This window comes from Lolium rigidum, chromosome 4 (genome assembly GCF_022539505.1).
Source record: "Lolium rigidum isolate FL_2022 chromosome 4, APGP_CSIRO_Lrig_0.1, whole genome shotgun sequence".
In the NCBI taxonomy this organism is placed as follows: domain Eukaryota; kingdom Viridiplantae; phylum Streptophyta; class Magnoliopsida; order Poales; family Poaceae; genus Lolium; species Lolium rigidum.
The window spans coordinates 131,521,623-131,544,069 of NC_061511.1; the positions used below are offsets into that span (position 1 = coordinate 131,521,623).

A 22,447-nucleotide genomic window follows, 5' to 3' on the forward strand; every position below is an offset into this window, starting at 1 on the left:
CCACAACACTACATCAGCTTCATTCCGCCATTGGAAAGAAATGAACGATCTAAGAAAAATCTTTTCCTCGTGTACACATAAGCAAAAGTTACAAATGAACAATTTCAGAAGTTTTTGTTCGATCGAGAAAATTTAGCATCTAGCTATTCGACCTTGAATCTTGTCACCACTCATGAGAGCGACGCGCCGTCGCGTTAGCCACTTCTTCATCTTCTCCAAGGCGCAACCTGGCAATCCCAAAGCTCTAGCTATATATACCTACCAGCATTTCGTAGTGTCCTCGTGATGCATTTGCTTCTTTCTTCTCCCCCTCTTGCAGTAGTATTTAGGATGCTGCGAGCATCGCTCTTGCTCTGATCCCATCGGCGAAGCTTAATTATATATTTATTATTTATTAACTTATTTGTATATCCTTAATTGTATATATTTATTAATTTATTATCGACGCACGTCGACGTCGTCCATGGAGTCCGTCGGCGGCGGCGGTAGCATCCCGAGGGCACAGGCGGCATCATCGCGGCGTCTGGGACGCAGCACCAGCTTGGCCTCCCGCGCCGGCGCCGGCGCTTTCGCCTACGACGGGATGCGCACGGCGCCGCTCTTCTCGTCGGCCAACTTCGCGCGTTCCCTCCGTAAGGCGGCCTCCTTCGGCCACAAGAAGGCCAGCGCAGGCGACGCGGACGCGGCCGCGCCGCCACCCCGGCGGGCGCTGAGCAGCAAGGATCAGAACACCGTCCACACCGCGGACGTCGGAGCTGTGATGCTGTCCCCGCGTCGTTCGCTGACCGAGGAGCCGACTAGGCGGAGGCGGGGCACTGCGGGGACGTCGCCGGACGAAGGCTCTGGAAAGGGATCATCAACCGGAGCGCTGAGGGAGATGATGGCGCGTAAGGCTAAGGACGGGCTCGAGAAGGAGGAGGCGGCGCACCGGGCGCGCGTGCTCACCGCGCGGCTCCTCCAATGGCGGTTCGCCAACGCCCGGATGGAGATGGCCGTCGCCCGCGCCACGTCCGCCGCCGAGGTGAGCCATCGCCGCGCAGGACGTGCATAGTAAAACATGCATTTGTTGTTTTTTCCCAATGGTCATGGCGAGTCTACACGTGCAGAACAAGCTGTTCTACACGTGGCTGCGCGTGGCGGAGCTGCGCAACATCCAGGCGGCGAAGCGGATCGTGGCGCAGCGGCGGCGGCAGAAGCTGAAGCTGGCAAGGCAGCTGCGGCCGCAGCTCCCCCTCCTCGCCTCGTGGGAGGCCCTTGATGAGCCGCACGCCGACGCCGTCTCGGACCTCACCCGCGTCCTCTCCGCTGCCTGCACCTCCCTCCCCGTGACCGCCGGCGCCCAAGTACTTGGCGACACTCTGTACCCGGCGCACATAGCCACACACTAAATTCTCTTCATTTCCCTCCATCTGATAGCTACACCTGCATGCAGGCCGGCGTGGAGGCGCTGCACGAGACCATGTTCGCCTGCGTGGGCATGGTGACCGAGATCGAAGCTAACGCCGACGTGTTCTACGCCACGGTACGCACGCAGGCAAGATTCACATTTCAAAGTTCTCTCGCTTTCCTCCCGTTTTCTTAACGTCGTTGATTCCGGCGTGGCCGGCGCCGGAGCGTCTCCGCAGGCCGGCGCCACGAGCGGCACGCTGGGCGAGCTGGCGAGGACGATACGGCAGGAGGTGGACGGGCTGGAGGAAGCCATGCGGCTGGCCAGGATCGTCACTCGGCTGCAGGTGGGTTGTCGTCTTTCCGACCACGGTGATGTCTCACCTCACCGTATTAAACCTACTCTGAATCTTGTGTCTTACTACTGATGAACTCTTTTCGTTCTTTTTGGACCGATTCGATCATTGTCAGACACCGCACCTTTTTTGCTTCTTAATAATGGCCATTAGGCAACTAGCTAGTGCCAATATACTACCTCTTTGCTTAACGAATAGTTTCTGGTGTGCTTCCGGTGCTGCAGATGCAGGAGGTGAGCCTCCGATCCAACTTAATTCAGGCGAGGCAGAGGCTTGATCAAGACATGGGAGTCGCCGTCGCCGTCCCGACGAGTGCACCTCCCGGCTGGTGCTTTTGAGCTTTGATCAATCTCACACGCCATTCTTAAAATAAAGATAAGATGCGGAACTTGTGTCACCGTGACAGACTGACGGGAGGCTTCACCTCTCCTGAACTCGTTCGTGTATGCATATGTGGTTTTTTTAAGGCATGTATACGTGCTTCTTAATAAATTGCGTTTTTAGATAGTAATTTGTGTTATTAGGAGAGCTATGTGTATTGAACGGGTGTGTGCTGTGAATAGTAAACTAAGTCGTTTGTGGTTTCTTGTAACTTGAATATTTTCGATCTGAACCGTCTCAAATCTTTAATCCAGTTTTTCATCCCCATCCTTCGAGTGGAATCACGGTGAAATATATTTCATATTATATACATTTTATATTATAGATAACTTTTTTTTGCTATATAGTAGATCAATATCTTGCTATGTGAACAAAAACAGCTTTGCTTAGACGTGGGCAAATGTCGACAGGTGGCTTCCCGCATAGGTGACACACGCGGTGTGATGGATTCATGCAGTGCAAGTGCGTTGTCTGACGCCATGGCAGCATTGACGACATATTTGGCAAGGGCTATATAGATCTTTGGCCTGAAGATGGACCAATGGTTGATGATAGTATCGTCTTTATTTTATTTTGTTTACTTTATTATATCAAAAATATATAAAAAATTAATTTTAATTATAGCTGTTATTTCTGTTGCTCAGTTTACTTTTCGTGTTGATGTTTCTTGTTTTTTTTTTCACTAGTTAGGCTTAATGGAAAACAAAAAAATTTAGAGAGCTCTATAATATTTATCTTGAGTTAGGACATGAAGTTTTCGAAGAGAAAATTAGAAAACCTATGTAACTTTATTTGCATGCCAATGGCAATGTTATTAGTACAAATTATTTGAAAACCATTATTGCTAATGCTATGGAAAAGTCTAAGCTTGGGGAAGCTAGTTTTTATGAAAATGATCTTTCTTGCTTACCCCGCTTTAGAGGAGAAAATTTGCTATGATGATTACAATGATGAATATGATATTTTTAGCCGACATACTATTGACGAGAAAATTAATTATGATTACAATATGCTCCTATATCTGATGATTATGGTGATGAGAATAATAATGATAGATATTTTGTTGAATTTTCTCCCACTATAATTAATAAATAATTAATAAGAATGACTATGCTTATGTGGGGAGTAATATTATTTTGTGCATGTGGCTCATGATAAGAATGTTTTACGGGATAGTTATATTGTTGAGTTTATTTATGATGCTACTGAAAACTATTATGAGAGAAGAAGATATGGTTGTAGAAGTTTTCATGGTACTAAAACACCTCTCTATATGCTGAAAGTTTTGAAGTTACTCTTGTTTTATATTCCTATGCTTGTCACCTTGTTCTTTGTGGATTCATTTGTGTACAAGATTCCTATGCATACGAAGTGGATTAGACTTAAATGTGTTTCATATTTGCTTCTTGATGATCTATTTTACTTCAATTCATATTTCTTATGTGAGCATCTTCTCAAACTACTGCGCCTAGCTGAAAGGCGTTAAAGAGTAGCGTTTGTGGGAGATAACCCATGTTTTATTTACAGTAATTTTTCTTTTTGTTGAGTTTTGCAAATTATTACCCCTGTAATGACCTATCCTTATCATTTTTATTTCGTTTTTGTGCCAAGAATAGCCTCTAATAGGAAGAAAGTAATGTTTGGGGAAGTTGCTGTCCTGAAAACAGATTCTGTGTTGTTACCATAAAAATTCGTAAAAATAGCCAGAGCGTAATTTTGAGCTGTAATTTTTCATGCATATGCCCCAGGTTATTATCTAACTTTAGTTAGTTGACCACTTTTGGAAATAAGAAACAGAGAAATTTCGTAAATGTCGATCTTTACCTGATGTTCTGTTTTGACATATTTCTGCACTATTTGCATTCGTCTCTTAAATCTTTTTTTTAGTTCTTTTGATCAGAGACCTATTTGAAAGGTTGCCACAGTAGATTATGCTTTAATATATGTTTAATATATGGTAGTACTGGACACAAGTGGATTTGTTTATTTTAATTGTACTAATGCTGCTAATAAAGAATTGTGAGAAGTTTTTGTGTGAATGAAGTTTTCAAGTTTAGGGAGAGAAGAATGATGTGATGAGATGAAGAATGGAAAAAAGCTCAAGCTTGGGGATATCCCTGCACCCCAAAGACATATTCAAGAGGTACAAGCGTCAAAGATTGGGGATGCCCAAGGCATCTCCTCTTCATCAACAAAGCAACATATCATCTCTCTATCGCTATATTTTTATTGCTTCATACGCTATGTGTTGTTTTTGGAGCGCCTTTATTTTTATTTTTTGTTTTGTTTTGTTTTGTTTGATGTAGCATATGTTGGATCCCGGCACATTTATTTTGGAGAAAGACCCGCACCTTTTTAATTGCATAGAACGCTCTAGTTTTCGCTGTTATTGTTCTACAAGTGTTCTAGTTTTCTGGTACTGCGTTTAGCTCTTGTTTTTTCACTTGAATTTTGTTAAGAGCATGTTAGTATACTTTATTTATGTATGATTAGCTCTCTGGTCCATATTGAATTTCATCTCTGAGAGTTATTTCAAATAAGTTGATTGGTGTTGGATACGAGTAAAATATTTCATGACTATAGTGATGCAAATAGAAGCTTATCTAGACTGTGGCATAGACTTTGGCATGTTATGTTGGATGTTATTCTTGTCATATGCTTAGTATTTATTGTTTTAGCATGAATTGTTTCAAATGGCTGAGAGTGCATAATGTTTCATTAAAATAATCATGTGTTGTTTCTATCGTAAATGCATAGTATTGTGGTATTCTCATTTGATGCTTTATTGGGTTTATTTTGCGCATGCTTATACCATGTTATGACTATAACCAGTCAACCTCTATGATCATTTAGTTTTTGATTTGTAATATCACTTTATGCTTTGATTGATAATTTTTTGTCGCTACGCATGATTATGGCCATTATTGCTCTCTTAGTTGGCCGCTTCCAGTCTTTTTGCTAGCTTTCACCTGTACTGAGTATGAGCTCTACTCGTACATACAACCACCAAAAATCAAAGTTTCCAATTATGTCCACCATATCTACCTATATGTGGTATTTCACCGCCACTCCAAAGTAAATTGCTTGTGTGCTACCTTTAAACCTTCAAAAATTATCACCTATTTTTTGTAAATTATAGCTCATGGGAAAGTAGTCTAAAAACTATTGGCAAGTACCATGTTTTATGCATTTTTATTTCTTATAAATTGCTTGTTGTGTGATAACCATGCTGTCATGGGGAACACCATCAATATGCTTTTATTGAATATCATGTGAATCACTATGCATGCTCATCTTGTTTGAAGTAAGGGAGATTTGCCATGAGTTGCAAAGATTTGAGTATGCATATTGTTAGAGAGGAACATTGGGCCACCAACTAAAGCCATGTTCCCATGGTGGAAGTTTCAGCTGGGCAAAAGTTCAAATATCTGTTGTCCTTGCTTTCCCGGTATGGATGTCCAAAAAAGTAGAGATTCATCAAAATTGAGAAATCAAATGAGATCCATCTCCTAAGGACCTTTGTACAGGAAGCAAGGAGGTACCCCTTTGTGACACTTGGTTAAAACATATGTATGCGATCAAAATCCATGGAAGTCCAAGCTAATTAGGACAAGGTGTGAGCACTATTGGTATATTATGCATGAGGCAAGCAAACTTATAGGAAGTAATTATGCATAAGTCATACTATTTATCACTACCGTTGATATAAGTAGCACCTCTCAAAATAAAATATTTTCAACACTCCTATTGCTTTCAAAATAAAAAAGCTCTAGCACATGGGTAATCCCCGCTTTCCTCTACGAAGGGCCTTTATTTTACTTTCATGTTGAGTCTTCATCTTCTAGTTTATGCACCAATTGAGAGAGCATAGTTGTCATTCTTAGTGCAATGTGCATAGTCCCAAAATTATTATTGATTGATTCATGATTGTGCTATTACTTGCTCTCAAATTATTTGTATCTAGTCACCCTTTGAACTTTGAAGGTGTCCTTGCATTTATGTTTTTCTATTCCATAAGGACATATTGAGTACCACTTTATTATGTTTACTCTATGATCATAAACACACAGTTGCTTTCAATGCACTATTATTCATGATCCTTTGTTTGAGTTACTCTTCGTGTTATAACATAGTTGCATATGTTAGAGTACTTAGATCCCAACTCATAATGCTTTACATGCTTGATCATGATTGTGTTGGCTTCATGTCACCTCAAAAATTATTTTGTTATCACTTACCTACTCGAGGATGAGCAGGAGTTAACCTTGGGGATGCTGATACGTCTCAAACATATCTATAATTTTTGATGCTCCATGCTTGTCTTACACCAATTTATATATGTTTTGTTTACACTTCATTGCACTTTTACGTGATTTCTGGCACTAACCTATTAACAAGATGCCACAGTGCTAGTTCCCTGTTTTCTGCTGTTTTTGTATTTCAGAAAAGTTGTACAGGCAATATTCTCGAAATTGGACGAAACAAAAGTCGAAGTCAATATTTTACCGAAACGAAGACGAAGTCCGGAGGGGGGACGAAGAGGCGCACCAGGGCGCCCACACCACCCCTAGGTGCGGCCTAGAGCTGTCCCGCGCCAAGGGCTGGTGTGGGGACCACAGGTGTCCAACCGACCTCAATCCTCCGTCTATTTATACATCTTCTCGGGAAAACCCTGGATAGCTGAGCCTCCATCCACGAAAAGTTCCGTCGCGGCCGCCATCGCCGAACCCATCTCGGGGGGTTCTGAAGCTCTTCCTGGCACCCTGCTGGAGGGGAAAATCATCGCCAGAGGCATCTACATCGCCATGCCCGCCTCCGAAGTGATGCGTGAGTAGTTCATCCCTGGACTATGGGTCCATATCAGTAGCTAGATGGTTGTCTTCTCCACTTTGTGCTTCATGTATCGATCTTGTGAATTGCCCTACATGATCAAGATCATCTTTATGTAATCCTCTATGTTTGGTTTGCTGGGATCCGATGAATGTTGAATAATATGTTAAGATTGATTATATATTCATATCATATGTTAATTGTGATCTTGCATACTCTCCGTTGCTAGTAGAAACTCTGGCCAAGTGGATACTTGTGACTCCAAGAGGGGATATTTATGCCCGATAGTAGGTTCATGCCTCTAATTTTCTGGGAGAGTGACTTTATAACTTCTAAGGTTGTAGATGTGTTGTTGCTACTAGGGATAACCCAACAATATTTTATCCGAGGGTAACTCTATTGTTTACTTTACACATATTTCTTAATGCGATAGTTTGTTGCTTGTAACTTTATACTGGAAGGGGTGCGGATGCTAACCTGGAGGTGGATTATTAGTCATAGGCGCAGTTGGATTACAGTCTATGTATTATGTTGTAATGCCCAATACCAAATTATCATAATAATCATCTTGTCATGTATCGATCGATATTCTGTCAATTGCCCAGCTATAATTTGTTTACCCAACATGATATTTCTTTATGGAGAGACACCTCTAGTGACCTGTGGACCCCGGTCCTATTTCCTTTACTGATAAATTCAACTGCAATCCTGTTCTGTTTACTTTCTACAAACATCTCCTTTCATTCGATACGTCTAATCCTTTGTGTTCAACAAACCGGTGAGATTTACAACCTCACTGTAAGTTGGGGCAAAGTATTTGAATTGTGTTGTGCGCAGATTGCACATTGTTGCCGACGCTGGTAGTGCGCCCTGCCACTAGTCAGCCAGCAACACCTTCAGAAGTCACGCCTTTCTCCTACTAGTCGATTAAACCTTGGTTTCGTAGTGAGGGAAAACTTGTTGTTGTGCTCTTCACACCTTCCTCTTGGGGTTTCCCAACAGTGTGTCTGCGTACTACGAGTGCACACCAACAGAAAGTAAAACCTAAATTTATTGATTCGACACAAGGGGAGACAAAGAATACTTATAAGGCTTAACAGCGGAGTTCTCAATTCATATGCACCTGGAAAAGTAGTAGTAACAGGGGTGATGTGAAAGCAGTAGTAATATGAGAGCAATGGCAATAGTAACACAGTAGCAGTAGCAGTAACACAGAGGCAATAGCACCAAAAAATATTCCAGTGCGTAGTTGACTGTAGATCAATGATGATGACAGAAGGACCAGGGTTCCCAGCTATCTACACTAGTGGTAACGCTCCAAACAAATAACATGTGTTGGGTGACCAAATTACTGCTGGGCAATTTATAATTGTGAGGGCATGAAAATGTCAGGCTGTAGGTGGGCCTGTCCGTGGGAAACCACTACTTGGCCACCTCTGTCCACCAGCCCAAAGCGGGAGGCCACTTGCTGCACTTTTATTTTTCTAATAGGAAGTGGCGTCCAGTCGGCCCACTTTAACCCTCCAAGCGCATGGGCCGTTGGGCGTTGGCGTGGATTCCGCTCCAAAAAGAAAAGCGATCGCTGGGATCAAGCGATTAAGGCTTGTAGCTTCTTATTCCTTCAGACTTTACCCACTAGCTGTTTATTCCTTCAGACGTATACTTGCTATAAATTATACATGTATAAGCAGCGTCCATAAATTCAGAGTATTTCAAAACAATACAAATGGAAATACAAATGGAAATGACAGGAAAATGTCCCAGTAAATTCAGAGTATCTCAAAACAACACAAACAAAAATGACAGGAGAATGCCTCTCAAACACATGAGCATCTCTTTTAAAGTGAGTACACAATATTATCAGGTCATGGAAAATTTACTCAAAGAAGTAAGCTTCACAATGCCCTGTTAAACATCCGGATGGATTAGAAGTAGTGAAGTTCGACAGATTCAGAAATTTTGTTAGCACACTCCGCTAACAAAAGGCTTAACAACACAGGTAATGTCATGACCAAGCTATATAACTTAAGTAGCTACTACTTAAGTAACACATCTCTGAACAAGCATCTATTGCACATAGTATCGGTTGCTTACTGTTGAGATCATCTATATCATGCAGCTGTTTTTGTCAACAACGCATACGCCCAGTGACAAGATGCTGAACCAGGCAACCCTAGAATTCGTTTTCTCGCTCACTTCCCGCATTTCCGCCTCCCTGCATAAACAGATCATAAATTATGCAATGAATTGACCATTCCAACTAATAAGTTATACTTCCTCTGTTCCTAGATATAAGCCATATAATTACTACTTAAGGATATTGTCTAGAAATTACCTGGACTGGACTGGACAATCAAGTTACAGGATGTCATGACCAAGCTATAAGATACTTGGACTGGACAATCAAGTTACAGGTAATATCTAGAAATTCAGAGTATTTCAAAACAATACAATCTAGAGTATATTTTTAGGTTCTCTTACAGTACACACCAGACTAGCTACAGCATGTCAAAAACAAACGCCATGAAGGAGATATAATTTCAGAGTACCAACCTCTCAGGTACATACGGGCATTGTATTGTACTTCCTATTCTTCCACACACACAAAAATATAACCTTCTTGGCGCTCTTCTTTGATAATGGAAGTGACGTGGGAACCTCGTTACTGTCACGGACGTCGCTGGCCCGCTGCAGCTCCCCACATGCATCAATGGACTTCTGCGATTCCCCGCATAATTTAGTTAGTAAGGCACACAAAATACACCAGACATGGCAGATACGACGCATGAGTAGTCATACAATTTGACAAGCTAGAATAGCTGGAACAGGAAGTCTGATTAAACTATAAGGTACAACGTAAATGGCAAAAATATGTGCAGCAGCAGAAACTTTTGAGAAAAAAAAGAGATAGAGCTTATTATACACTATGATCACATCGAGTGATATCAACAAACTATACTGGTGAAGAGTCAACGAAATGCCCCCACTAACATGAAAGCACTCACCTCACATATTCTATTTGTTACTAGTGAGCCATAGAAAGCTCAGGTGCAATCCTGTGTAGATGCGCATAGGTCTCCAAGGTTTATCTCTATTCTCGCATCACACGATGAAGAACCAAGTGCACAACAGTCAGAAAATAATTCAGCTACAAAGTACTAACAATTAAAACATCTTGTTCCTGCCCCAGACATTCAGAAGTTCACGTGGACCAACATTAACGCTTAACGGGTATCAACAATTGGACATATTCTCATTACCCATCAAGCACAGAATTTGCACTAGAAGATATGCTACAGATATGATTATGAAATTGGTGAGCAGGGTGGAAATCCTTGCATACTGAAATTTAAAATGACAGTTCGACAAAAGCACTCTAATGTGCCAAATACAGGATGTGCTAGCTTCCATACTGAAACTTAAAATGACAGACATGCTTATCTATTGATTTGCTGATATCGACAGGAATAGCTGGAACAGGAAGTCTCATTTTACAAAATAATGGGATGCAGCAGATCTACAGAATGGTTTGTCCAAGGATCCCCAATCAATTCAGTTTAGGCCCCAATCAGTTTGATCATCTAACCGTGCAGCGTTAAAGTCGATGGAAACATGCCAACGAGATAATTACGGCACAGATGGGTGGAAGAGTATACCTTCTTGCGGATCTTCTTCGGCAGCTTCCCATGAATTTCGCTGGACATCTTTGGCTCCCCACCGACCTGCAGTTGAGGATCCCCAAGAACATCGCCGGCCGCCGGGACCTCCTCTCCGATCTGCTGCTGAAGGGACGGCATGAGCTTGGCCATGGTGGGAGAAGTGGAGCGGAGGGAGGGAGGGGCTGCTGATTGAGCGGAGGGAGGGATCAGAGGGAGCGGCGGCGGACTTTCACCGGCCATGGTGCGACGCCCGTCCAAGGAAGCGGAGCCAGGGAGAAGTATCCAAGGACGACGACCTAATCCGTCGAGGCGGCGCAACGGCGGTAGCGAACGCGTAGCGGAAGCCCACCAAGCTTTTTCTCTTCACCGTGAGTGTTCGTTAAGAGGCTTTAATTGGGCTGGGCTGGCGGCACCGTGGACGGCCCGTGACCACCTACAGGCATATGAAAATGCATGCTATGATAAGATAAAATTTACTGTGGTATTTAATTGGGCATTACAACATGATTCATAGACCGTAATCCAACTGCATCTATGACTAATAATCCACCTTCCGGTTAGCATCCGCACCCCTTTCAGTATTAAGTTGCAAGCAACATATTATTGCATTAAGTAAAGTGTGTAAAGTAAACAATAGAATTATCCTTGGATAAAGCATTATTGTTTTCTCCCTAGTAGCAACAACACATCTACAACCCCAGGAGTTATTGTCACTCTCCCAGATTACTAGAGGCATGAACCCACTATTGAGCATAAATACTCCCTCTTGGAGATACATGCAACTACTTGATAAGGATAGCCACAAATACCGGAGAGCATGCAAGATCTTAAATAAACAATAGTATGATAACATGATGAACAATCTAATCACAATTCCACAATTTATCGGATCCCAACAAACACAACACCAATTACATCATATGGATCTTAATCATGTAAGGCGGCTCATGAGATAATTATATTGAAGTACATGGGAGAGAGAGTACCACCTAGCTACAGCCAATAACCCGTAGTCCATGGGTGACCTACTCACAAACCAACATGGATTCGAAGTGGTGGCGGTGGAGATGATGGAGATGGCTCCGGGGGTCAATCCCCATCCCGGCAGGGTGCCGGAACAGGAACTTCTGACCCCCGAAACTTGTCTTCGATGGCGGTGGAGCTGCGGAACTTTTCGTGGAATATGACTCTGGTATTTAGAGTTTTCGTGTCGAAGGCAATATATAGGTGGAAGGACGAGGTCGGTGGGCGCCCAAGGGCCCCACACCACCCCTAGGCGCGTCCAGGGGGCACGCCCAGGCATGGTGTGGCCTCCTCCTGGCCCTCCTCTGTCTCTGCTCTGGACTCCGTCTTCGTGTCGGGAAAAATAGAAGGTTTGGCTTTTGTTTCAAGCAATTCCGAGAATATTTTCTCTACAACTTTTCCAAAATTAAAAAACAGTAGAAAACATGAACTGACACTCTGACATCTTGTCAATAGGTAATAATTTTGAAGGTTTAAAGGTAGCACACAAGCAATTTACTTTGGAGTGGCGGTGAAATACCACATATAGGTATGTATGGTGAACACAATTGGCAACTTTGGTTTTTTGGGAGTTGGATTCACGATTAGAGCTCATACTCAATACATGCGAGGGCTAGCAAAAGACTGGGAGCGACCAACTAAGTGAGCAATAATAGCCATAATCATACATAGCAACAAAACATTATTAATCAGAAATTAAATGATCATAGAGGCATGAGGTGACTGGTTTGTAGTCATAACATGGTGTAAGCATGTGCCAAGTCGACCCAATAACAGCATCAAAGGAGAATACCACAATATTATGCTTTTGTGTGATGGAAACAACACATGATTCTTTCAATGGCACATTAAGCATTCTCAGGTATTTGAGACAAGTCATGGTACAACAATAAATAATAAGCATATGATTAAAATAACATCCAACATGACATGCCACAGTCTATGCCACAGTCTGAATAAGCTCCCTTGTGCATCACTATAAGTATGAAACATTTTACTCGTCTCCAACACCAATCAACTTATTTGAAATATCTCTCATAGATAATAATCAATAAATACCAAAGAGCTAATCATACCCAACTAAAGAAAACCAACAAGCTCTGAACAAAATACGAGTGGAAAACCAGAGCTAAAGGCAATACTACCGAAAGAGAACACTCGCAGAATAATAAGAGTGAAAACTAGAGTGTTCTATGCAATTAAAACGGAGAGTGTCATTCTCCAAAACAAATATGCTGGGATCTGATACGTCTCCGACGTATCGATAATTTCTTATGTTCTATGCCATATTATTGATGATACCTACATGTTTTATGCACACTTTATGTCATATTCGTGCATTTTCTGGAACTAACCTATTAACAAGATGCCGAAGTGCCGGTTCCTGTTTTCTGCTGTTTTTGGTTTCGAAATCCTAGTAACGAAATATTCTCGGAATTGGACGAAACGAAGACCCGGGGGCCTATTTTGCCACGAACCTTCCAGAAGAGCGAAGAGCATACGAAGTGGGGCCACGAGGTGGCCAAACCACAAGGCGGCGCGGCCAAGGGGGGCCCGCGCCGCCCTGTGGTGTGGGCCCCTCGTCGGCCCCCGACTCTGCCCTTCCGCCTACTTAAAGCCTCCGTCGCGAAACCCACGATGAAAAAAACCACGATACGGAAAACCTTGCGAGACGCCGCCGCCGCCAATCCCATCTCGGGGGATTACGGAGATCTCCTCCGGCACCCTACCGGAGAGGGGATTCATCTCCCGGAGGACTCTACACCGCCATGGTCGCCTCCGGAGTGATGAGTGAGTAGTTCACCCCTGGACTATGGGTCCATAGCAGATAGCTAGATGGTTGTCTTCTCCTCATTGTGCTTCATTGTTGGATCTTGTGAGCTTCCTAACATGATCAAGATCATCTATCCGTAATACTCTATGTTGTGTTTGTCGGGATCCGATGGATAGAGAATACCATGTTATGTTAATTATCAAGTTATTACATATGTGTTGTTTATGATCTTGCATGCTCTCCGTTACTAGTAGAGGCTACGGCCAAGTTTTTGCTCTTAACTCCAAGAGGGAGTATTTATGCTCGATAGTGGGTTCATGCCACATTGACACCGGGACGAGTGACGAGAAAGTTCTAAGGTTGTCTGTGTCTTGTTGCCACTAGGGATAAAACATTGGCGCTATGTCCGAGGATGTAGTTGTTGATTACATTACGCACCAAACTTAATGCAATTGTCTGTTGCTTTGCAACTTAATACTGGAGGGGTTCGGACGATAACCTGAAGGTGGACTTTTTAGGCATAGATGCAGTTGGATGGCGGTCTATGTACTTTGTCGTAATGCCCAATTAAATCTCACTATACTTATCATTACATGTATGTGCATTGTTATGCCCTCTCTATTTGTCAATTGCCCGACTGTAATTTGTTCACCCAACATGCTTTTATCTTATGGGAGAGACACCTCTAGTGAACTGTGGACCCCGGTCCATTCTTTAATACTTGAAATACAAATCTGCTTGCAATACTTGTTTTTCTTGTTTTCTCTCGCAAACAATCATCTTCCACACAATACGGTTAATCCTTTGTTACAGCAAGCCGGTGAGATTGACAACCTCATCGTTTCGTTGGGGCAAAGTACTTTGGTTGTGTTGTGCGGGTTCCACGTTGGCGCCGGAATCTGCGGTGTTGCGCCGCACTACATCCCGCCGCCATCAACCTTCAACGTGCTTCTTGGCTCCTCCTGGTTCGATAAACCTTGGTTTCTTTACGAGGGAAAACTTGCTGCTGTACGCATCATACCTTCCTCTTGGGGTTGCCCAACGAACGTGTGAAATACACGCCATCAAGCTCTTTTTACGGCGCCGTTGCCGGGGAGATCAAGACACGCTGCAAGGGGAGTCTCCACTTCTCAACCTCTTTACTTTGTTTTTGTCTTGCTTTATTTTATTTACTACTTTGTTTGCTGCACTAAATCAAAATACAAAAAAATTAGTTGCTAGCTTTACTTTATTCTTGTCTTGTTTGCTATATCAAAAACACCAAAAAAATTAGTTACTTGCATTTACTTTATCTAGTTTGCTTTATTTACTACTGCTAAAATGGCCAACCCTGAAAATACTAAGTTGTGTGACTTCACTAGCACAAATAATAATGATTTCCTATGCACACCTATTGCTCCACCTCCTACTACAGCGGAATTCTTTGAAATTAAACCTGCTTTACTTAATCTTGTTATGAGAGAGCAATTTTACGAGTGTTAGTTACGATGATGTTGCTGCCCATCTCAATAATTTTGTTGAACTATGTGAAATGAAAAAATATAAAGATGTAGATGGTGATATTATAAAATTAAAATTGTTCCCTTTCTCATTAAGAGGAAGAGCTAAAGATTGGTTGCTATCTCTGCCTAAGAATAGTATTGATTCCTGGACTAAATGCAAGGATGCTTTTATTGGTAGATATTATCCCCCTGCTAAAATTATATCTTTGAGGAGTAGCATAATGAATTTTAAACAATTAGATAATGAACATGTTGCTCAAGCTTGGGAAAGAATGAAATCTTTGGTTAAAAATTGCCCAACCCATGGATTGACTACTTGGATGATCATCCAAACCTTCTATACGGGACTAAATTTTTCTTCGCAGAATTTATTGGATTCAGCTGCTGGAGGTACCTTTATGTCCATCACTCTTGGTGAAGCAACAAAGCTTCTTGATAATATGATGGTTAATTACTCCGAATGGCACACGGAAAGAGCTCCACAAGGTAAGAAGGTAAATTCTGTTGAAGAATCCTCTTCCTTGAATGATAAGGTTGATGCTATTATGTCTATGCTTGCGAATGATAGGACTAATGTTGATCCTAATAATGTTCCACTAGCTTCATTGGTTGCCCAAGAAAAACATGTTGATGTAAACTTCATTAAAAATAATAATTTCAACAACAATGCTTATCGGAACAATTCTAGTAATAACTATAGGCCATATCCTTATAATAATGGTAACGGTGTTGCGGTCAGAAACCCACCGGCGGGCAGCGACTGGCAACACCGTAGAGCCGGGAACAACTAGGGCTGCGGCTGGCCCCAGTCCCTCAGAGCGACGGCCCGCAAAGCCTTCTGGTCACACGTCCGATCTTTGTCGCAAGGGCGTGCCACCTGACCTATACCAGTCGGGAAGGTGTTGGATGATGCCTCGCTTAGTTTCTGCATGGCATACACGTAAACGTTAAATACGAGCCTCGATCGGCTCTCGGGTTGTCTGTGAATCGGCTCAAAGAGCCGATCCACCCATGATTCGTACGAGGTGTACGAATATATGGTGGTCCTGCTTGATCAAGATAAAGCTAAAGCGATCTACGACGATTTAGGGTTTTCACCGCATAATCGGATCATCCTACTCACGATTGGGCCTCGCGCTCGCGTACGGTGATCGTAAGCCGATCCTAGACAGGGCCTAAAAACCAACACGAGGTTGATCCCCGGAACATCCTGTCTAGGGCTAGCAAACTACACCCTACACGCCGCTGGATCCTCCAACCCTTTGTAAGGCCTAACTATTGCGGATGTTAAACTAATCCTTGAAGAACAAGGAACAACCGTAACGGATCGGATCTACTAAACAATGATCAAGCGGGGTGCCGCCCCTACACCTAAGATAGGTGTAAGGGCGGCTAGATGTATAAGGGTTGCACTACGACGAGCATATGATACGAAGAACAATGCTAACCCTAACATATCTAAGATAACTACGTTGCTCGCCATCAAAAAGGCTTCGGCACGAGCAACGCATGAACAACGTAATAAGCTTGTGCTGCCTAGATCGCAAGATGCGATCTAGGCAGCATGGTGCTTACCAGGAGAAACCCTCGAGACGAAGGAGTTGGCGATGCGCCGAGATTGATTGTGTTGAACGTTGGTTGTTGTTTATTCCATAACCCCTAGATACATATTTATACTCCGGGGGACATTCTAATCCAGGCGTGCACATAACCGTGCACAGGTAAAACTCTAACTCCTAACCGACACGTATCCTACTATGGTACAGATACACGGGCAAACTAGCCCAAGCTTTGCATGTAAGGCCGATTCACGTATTTCTTCCGTATATAATCTTCAAGCCCATCTTGATCGCGGCCCACCTCTGACTCGGTCAAATTCTGGTGATAACACATGCCCCCCTGGTTTTGGAAATGACATTTCCAAAATCATTACGCTTTTCTTCCGTCGGGTCATGTCGTGGCAGAGCAGAACTGCCGCAGAATCTTCCATCATTTCGCCTCGCCTCCTCGGCTTCTCTGCACGAATTGACAATTTCGGCACCACGTCCTCGAGAACCGTCATGGCATTAAATCTCCACTACACCCCCTTTATGTATCTGTGCCGAACGGTTCGCCACTTCATCCCTTTGCTCTGTTCTATCCACCAGCGCCCAAAAAACCCTCTTCCCCTGTAGCAATGTCTTCCTCTTCCTCTTCCCCCTCAGGCCTCCCCCTCCAATCGTCGCCGAAGAACAAGAACGAGGACGACCTCCACTCCGGGGCGAACCCCATCTCCTCCGACAAGGAGAAGAAAGAAGGAGAAGTGGAGAAGACCAAGGCCTCCCCCTCCGCCGGGCTCCCGCCGAAGAAGCGCTCCCGCATGTGGGCGGACAGCGAGGACGACGATGACGACGAGGAAGGAGAAGAGGAGGAGGAGGAAGATGATTCCTCCTCTTCCGCTGGGTACCCGCCGACGAAGCGCTTCCGCACTTGGGCGGACAGCGAGGATGATGATGATGACGAGGAAGAAGAGGCTCCGGCCGAAGGCTGGGGCGACGGCGACGAGGAAGCCTCCGGAGGTAGCGCCGGCGGCAACTCCGATGCGACGATGATGCTAGCGAGGACTAGCAATGTAGGATTAGTAACCCACGAGCAATCGGCTCTTCTTTTGTTCTTCCTTTCTTCTTTGAGCGAGTCGGCTCTTCATTGTAAGAAATCCCAATATTAATGAAGAATTTCCCTTAACTTGATTTCGCCGATTTCTTTTCGCACTGATTTAGCCGATTGTTAATTTGATCACCGCTCAATAAGCCGATGGCAACGCATCGGTAACCTGCGAACCTTGCTCAAATTCAGATCCCCAAACTTCCAACCGAACAGGTCCAATCTGCAGTCACTGAGCGTAGTGTTGGATTTAACGGCCAAACCCCTGAAATAATGCCTGGCCTCATTATCAACCTCAGGTTTTCAGACATCTTCCTGCTAGACCCTTCTCCTCCAAACCCCTTTGCTTTCAGGGGCTCTCTGAGACCATTGCTAACTCAACCCAGAGGCTGGAGATGATACTTCTGCAGGACAGGCTCCTGCTCCGTTTTTCGCGCAACAACTATTCCTCAAAAGTTGAGATGTAGAGCAAGCCGATTTCAACAAAATCGGCTCCCTATAGCAAAGGGTCCTTCAGGACAAGCTGCCCCCCGAGCCTCAGTCAAGGCGAGAAAGGTAGTGGGTCATCCAAATGTGCCGCCATTGGCCTCAAGTCATAACGCAGAGCCAGCCGATTTCAACAAAATCGGCTCCCCAGAGCAGAGAACCTTCAGGGTGAGCTGTCCCCCGAGCTTCTTCAGTCCACTTCTCGCGCCTTGCAGGTCAGATCGGCTCCTTTCCTTCAGCGGATTTGATGCAACCCGTCCTTAACCTGATCTGCACGTCCATGCTGCTCTTGGCATTGGTCAAGGTCATGATCCCTCAAACTTGCCCCAGCTGATATTGCGGACTCGAATACTTGCATGAGGAGTTCTCCCAGTAGAGTCTCTGCTTATAACAGTTGTATCTCTTGAGTCGATGGCCATGCATCGGCTTTCTATCCTTAAGTCGATGTCTGCGCATCGGCTGTGCTTAAATTTTTTTTTGAATTTTTTACGGCCGATTTATGTATCGGCCCCCCATACTTCAATACCCATCATCAAAGAATATCCTGGGCTGGTGGGCATCTGTAAGACGCTCCTACTTCATATCCTCGTGTTTTATCCACCTAGGTGCCCCCCGAGCCGATTCTTTCAAGGGACTTGATGGTATCGGCTCTTCAGGTATTCCCTGTCGGATCGAATGTTGAACCCAGGTAGAATGTACAGTGAGGATAATTTTGGCCGATTGCTGGAATCGGCCTCCACGTTGAATTGCTCAATGAAGGTTTTGTAATGTTCCTCCATAAATCCTTGGGGCCGATCTCCTGGATCGGCATCGCCACGTTTGTCCATAGACGCTGCGTTCGCTACACGGTCGGGCCCGTGGATAAGACCAACCTAGTCCCATCATGTGTCACGTTGATGCGCTCGCAATCGTCGAAATTGGGTGCCTCGTGTAATCCTGGAGCACCAAACTGCGTTGGAAGGACGAGCACCATGTTTGTGCCACCCGATGTCTCATCATCGGCTTTCCTTTGCTTGGGGCGCCACTCTTTTCTTTGTGGCCGACCTTCTTCGTCCAGGGTTCGCTGAATTTTGGCGGCCAGATCAGGCCGTGCCTTCCTCAACGTGTGCAGGTATAATCTTTCGGCTTCCTCCAACCCACGCGAGACGCTGAACCCTTCGCTTCGGGAACGGCTGAGCCCATCAGGGCACCACCTTGGCCGATGATACTTGTCTTCTTCATCATCGTCCTCTAGTTCCTCGAGATCTTCCACCCGAACGGACTCAGCACGCTTGTTCCGAGGCGGGAGGGGCCCTAGACGCTTGAACACAGACACGTTAGCTGCATCCTTCTTCCTTTGTTTACATTACGGGCAATTGCCGATTGTTGGCAATCGGCTCATTCCTGAATCCCAGCAGTGTACGAAGAAGGGGCAGTCTCAGTGCCTATCCACGTCGTCTTGCTCCCTCGACTTTTCCTTGGCGTGGCGCTCATATCGCTCCTCGTCGTGATCATGCCGACGACGTCTCCTGTCGTCCCTAGCCAGACGATCCTTTTCATCATCGTCGTTGTATCGTCGGCGTTGGTCATGCTGACTCACATACTTGTTGAGGAGGTGATCGAGAGAGAGGTCAACGATATCTTATGTTCTTCACTTCTCCCTCCGTGACATAGCGCTTGCCGTCGTGGCGGAGCCGATCGCGTGGAGCGGCTTCCTCTGTGTCTTTGCTATGAGAGCAGCTGCCCTCATCTCCGTCCTTACCGCAGTGGTGCCCGGGTCCCACCATGTTGATATTGCACGAGAAATCTGGCTGGCACCCTCCATGGTAAGTATACTCCACCATGTTAATGGCGGGGAAGGGGTGTGTGTCGACCTTCATGGCCTACTTGGTTGAAAATTAGCCGCCCTTTTTCTATCGCCATTTGGATCTGCTGACGCCACACCCTGCAGTCGTTAGTGGTGTGGGTGAACGTGTTATGCCACTTGCAGTATGGCCTTCCGTTCAGCTCCTGCACCGTAGGGATCTTGTGGCCTTCGGGTACCTTTATATGCTTCTCCGTGAGTAAGAGATCGAAAATCTGTTCAGTTTTGGTCACGTCGAAGTCGAACCCTTTTGGAGGGCCTTGTGGCTTAACCCACTTGCAGGACACGGGGCCTGCCGCCCAAGTCCATTCAGCCACTGCTACCTCTCGATCTCCCGCAGCACCTTCATCCTCGTACGCCTCAACCGGGACCACCGCACGCTTGAATTTGTCCTGGTAAACATCCGGGTGGCGCTTGTTCATATGCGGCGGCTTACGCACCATGTGCGCCAATGAAGGGTAGTACGCTTGGGAGGCCACGTCCTTGATCGATGATGAGAGACCCACCACCGCCAACTCGGCTGCTTCTTTTTCACTTACGTGAACCGAATAGCATCGGTTCCTAATGGTCCTGAAGCGCTGGATGTATTCTGACCCTGTTTCCCCGCGCTTCTGTCGTACTTGTGCTAGATCGGCAATGCCAGCCTCGGAAGCCTCTGAGTGATACTGCTCATGGAACTGCTCTTCCAACTGCTTCCAAGTCCGGATTGAGTTCGGTGGCAGCGATGTGTACCACCCGAAAGCCGATCCTGTGAGGGACTCGTGCAAAGAACCTCACACGCAGCTCGTCCGATGCTGAGATCGTGCCCGAGCTGTGCCAAATATCGGCTCACATGCTCGATGGAGCTGGAACCATCTGATCCACTAAACTTTGTGAAGTCCGGGAGCCGATATTTGGGTGGTAGCGGGATCAATTCGTACTCGTTGGGGTACGGCTTGGTATAGCCGAACGTCTTCCTTTTCGGCATCATGCCGAACGCGATCTTTCAGAATTGTACAAATCTGATCCGCGGTGATGGCTGAAGGTGTCGAACCCTGAAGATTCGCCGGGGTGGCATACTTAGCCAGCCATGCTTGCTTTTCCGGTTCTGAGCCAACTGCGGGAGCTGGGCTCTGGAGGTTTGTCGGAGTGGCGTACTTAGCTAACCACGTTTGCTTCTCAAGATCTGCTCCCGACGTTCCTCCTGGCTGTTCCGGAGGCCTCTGCTGCTGCAGCTGGTTCGAGAGTGCCCGATTCTTGCGGTGCGGCACGTATGCACACGTGTATCCGTGCGGGATCTCCTTGGGCGCCTCAGGTAGGAATTGGTAGTCACTAGGGTCACCACCAATCTTGTAGACGACGTATGCCGATGAGTTCGGCACTTCTGGTGCTGCCAACGCGAACGGCAGCGGTGGATGGGGCTGGAGTGGCATCTCTCCTTTGTAAGTCCCCAGAGCTGGTCCCGACGGAGAATACCGATGGCTCATGATTTCTGGATCACGCGCGGAGCGACACGCTCCAAAGTGTTCACCAGGCTCTCGAGTGGCGGTGCGGCGAATGAGCCACCATGAAGTTGATCTCTGACGCGGCGACACAGTGCGTTCTTCGACGGGGCGGACAGGTCCACTCCATCGAGCGCGCCTTCGAGGTGAGAACCCCTTCCACCTGATGCCATGGGAGCAGAGTTCTATGGAAAGAGCCGATGAGTTCGGCTTCGAGGAGCTACCTTGATCTCGTCATGCTTCTTCTTGAGCTCGTCGGTCGGATCCTCGTACTTGACCGGAGTGCTTTCCGCCATCTCGGATGTAGATGGCGATGCGGTGGATGTCGAAGATGGTCCCACCGGGCGTGCCGAGAATGTGTTGCGGTCAGAAACCCACCGGCGGGCAGCGGCAGCAGCACCGTAGAGCCGGGAACAACTAGGGCTGCGGCTGGCCCCGGTCCCTCGGAGCGACGGCCCGCAAAGCCTTACGGTCACACGTCCGATGCTTGTCGCAAGGGCGTGCCACCTGACCTATGCACTGGTCGGGGAAGGTGTTGGATGATGCCTCGCTTAGTTTCCTGCATGGCATACACGTAAACGTTAAATACGAGCCTCGATCGGCTCTCGGGTTGTCTGTGAATCGGCTCAAAGAGCCGATCCACCCATGATTCGTACGAGGTGTACGAATATATGGTGGTCCTGCTTGATCAAGATAAAGCTAAAGCGATCGACGACGATTTAGGGTTTTCACCGCATAATCGGATCATCCTACTCACGATTGGGCCTCGCGCTCGCGTACGGTGATCGTAAGCCGATCCTAGACGGGGCCTAAAAACCAACACGAGGTTGATCCCCGGAACATCACTGTCTAGGGCTAGCAAACTACACCCTACACGCCGCTGGATCCTCCAACCCTTTGTAAGGCCTAACTATTGCGGATGTTAAACTAATCCTTGAAGAACAAGGAACAACCGTAACGGATCGGATCTACTAAACAATGATCAAGCGGGGTGCCGCCCCTACACCTAAGATAGGTGTAAAGGCGGCTAGATGTATAAGGGTTGCACTACGACGGCATATGATACGAAGAACAATGCTAACC

At 45.7% G+C, this 22,447-nt stretch overlaps 2 protein-coding genes across 2 annotated transcripts; one reads left to right on the plus strand and one right to left on the minus strand.

The window, feature by feature from the left end:
* Nucleotides 1–300: 300 nt before the first annotated feature.
* Nucleotides 301–2,354, plus strand: LOC124649928 (QWRF motif-containing protein 7-like). Its single transcript, XM_047189497.1, has 5 exons — nucleotides 301–1,021; nucleotides 1,107–1,343; nucleotides 1,433–1,522; nucleotides 1,626–1,733; nucleotides 1,967–2,354. The coding sequence occupies exons 1-5, from the start codon at nucleotides 464–466 to the stop codon at nucleotides 2,078–2,080; spliced, it is 1,107 nt and encodes a 368-aa protein (XP_047045453.1). The 5' UTR covers nucleotides 301–463; the 3' UTR covers nucleotides 2,081–2,354.
* A 6,791-nt stretch (nucleotides 2,355–9,145) lies between these two features.
* On the minus strand, nucleotides 9,146–10,852 carry LOC124647514. The gene is made up of 4 exons (XM_047187446.1): nucleotides 10,610–10,852; nucleotides 9,522–9,671; nucleotides 9,289–9,298; nucleotides 9,146–9,168 (listed from the first exon to the last, which is right to left on the minus strand). The coding sequence occupies exons 1-4, from the start codon at nucleotides 10,850–10,852 to the stop codon at nucleotides 9,146–9,148; spliced, it is 426 nt and encodes a 141-aa protein (XP_047043402.1).
* Between the last annotated feature and the right edge of the window lie 11,595 nt (nucleotides 10,853–22,447).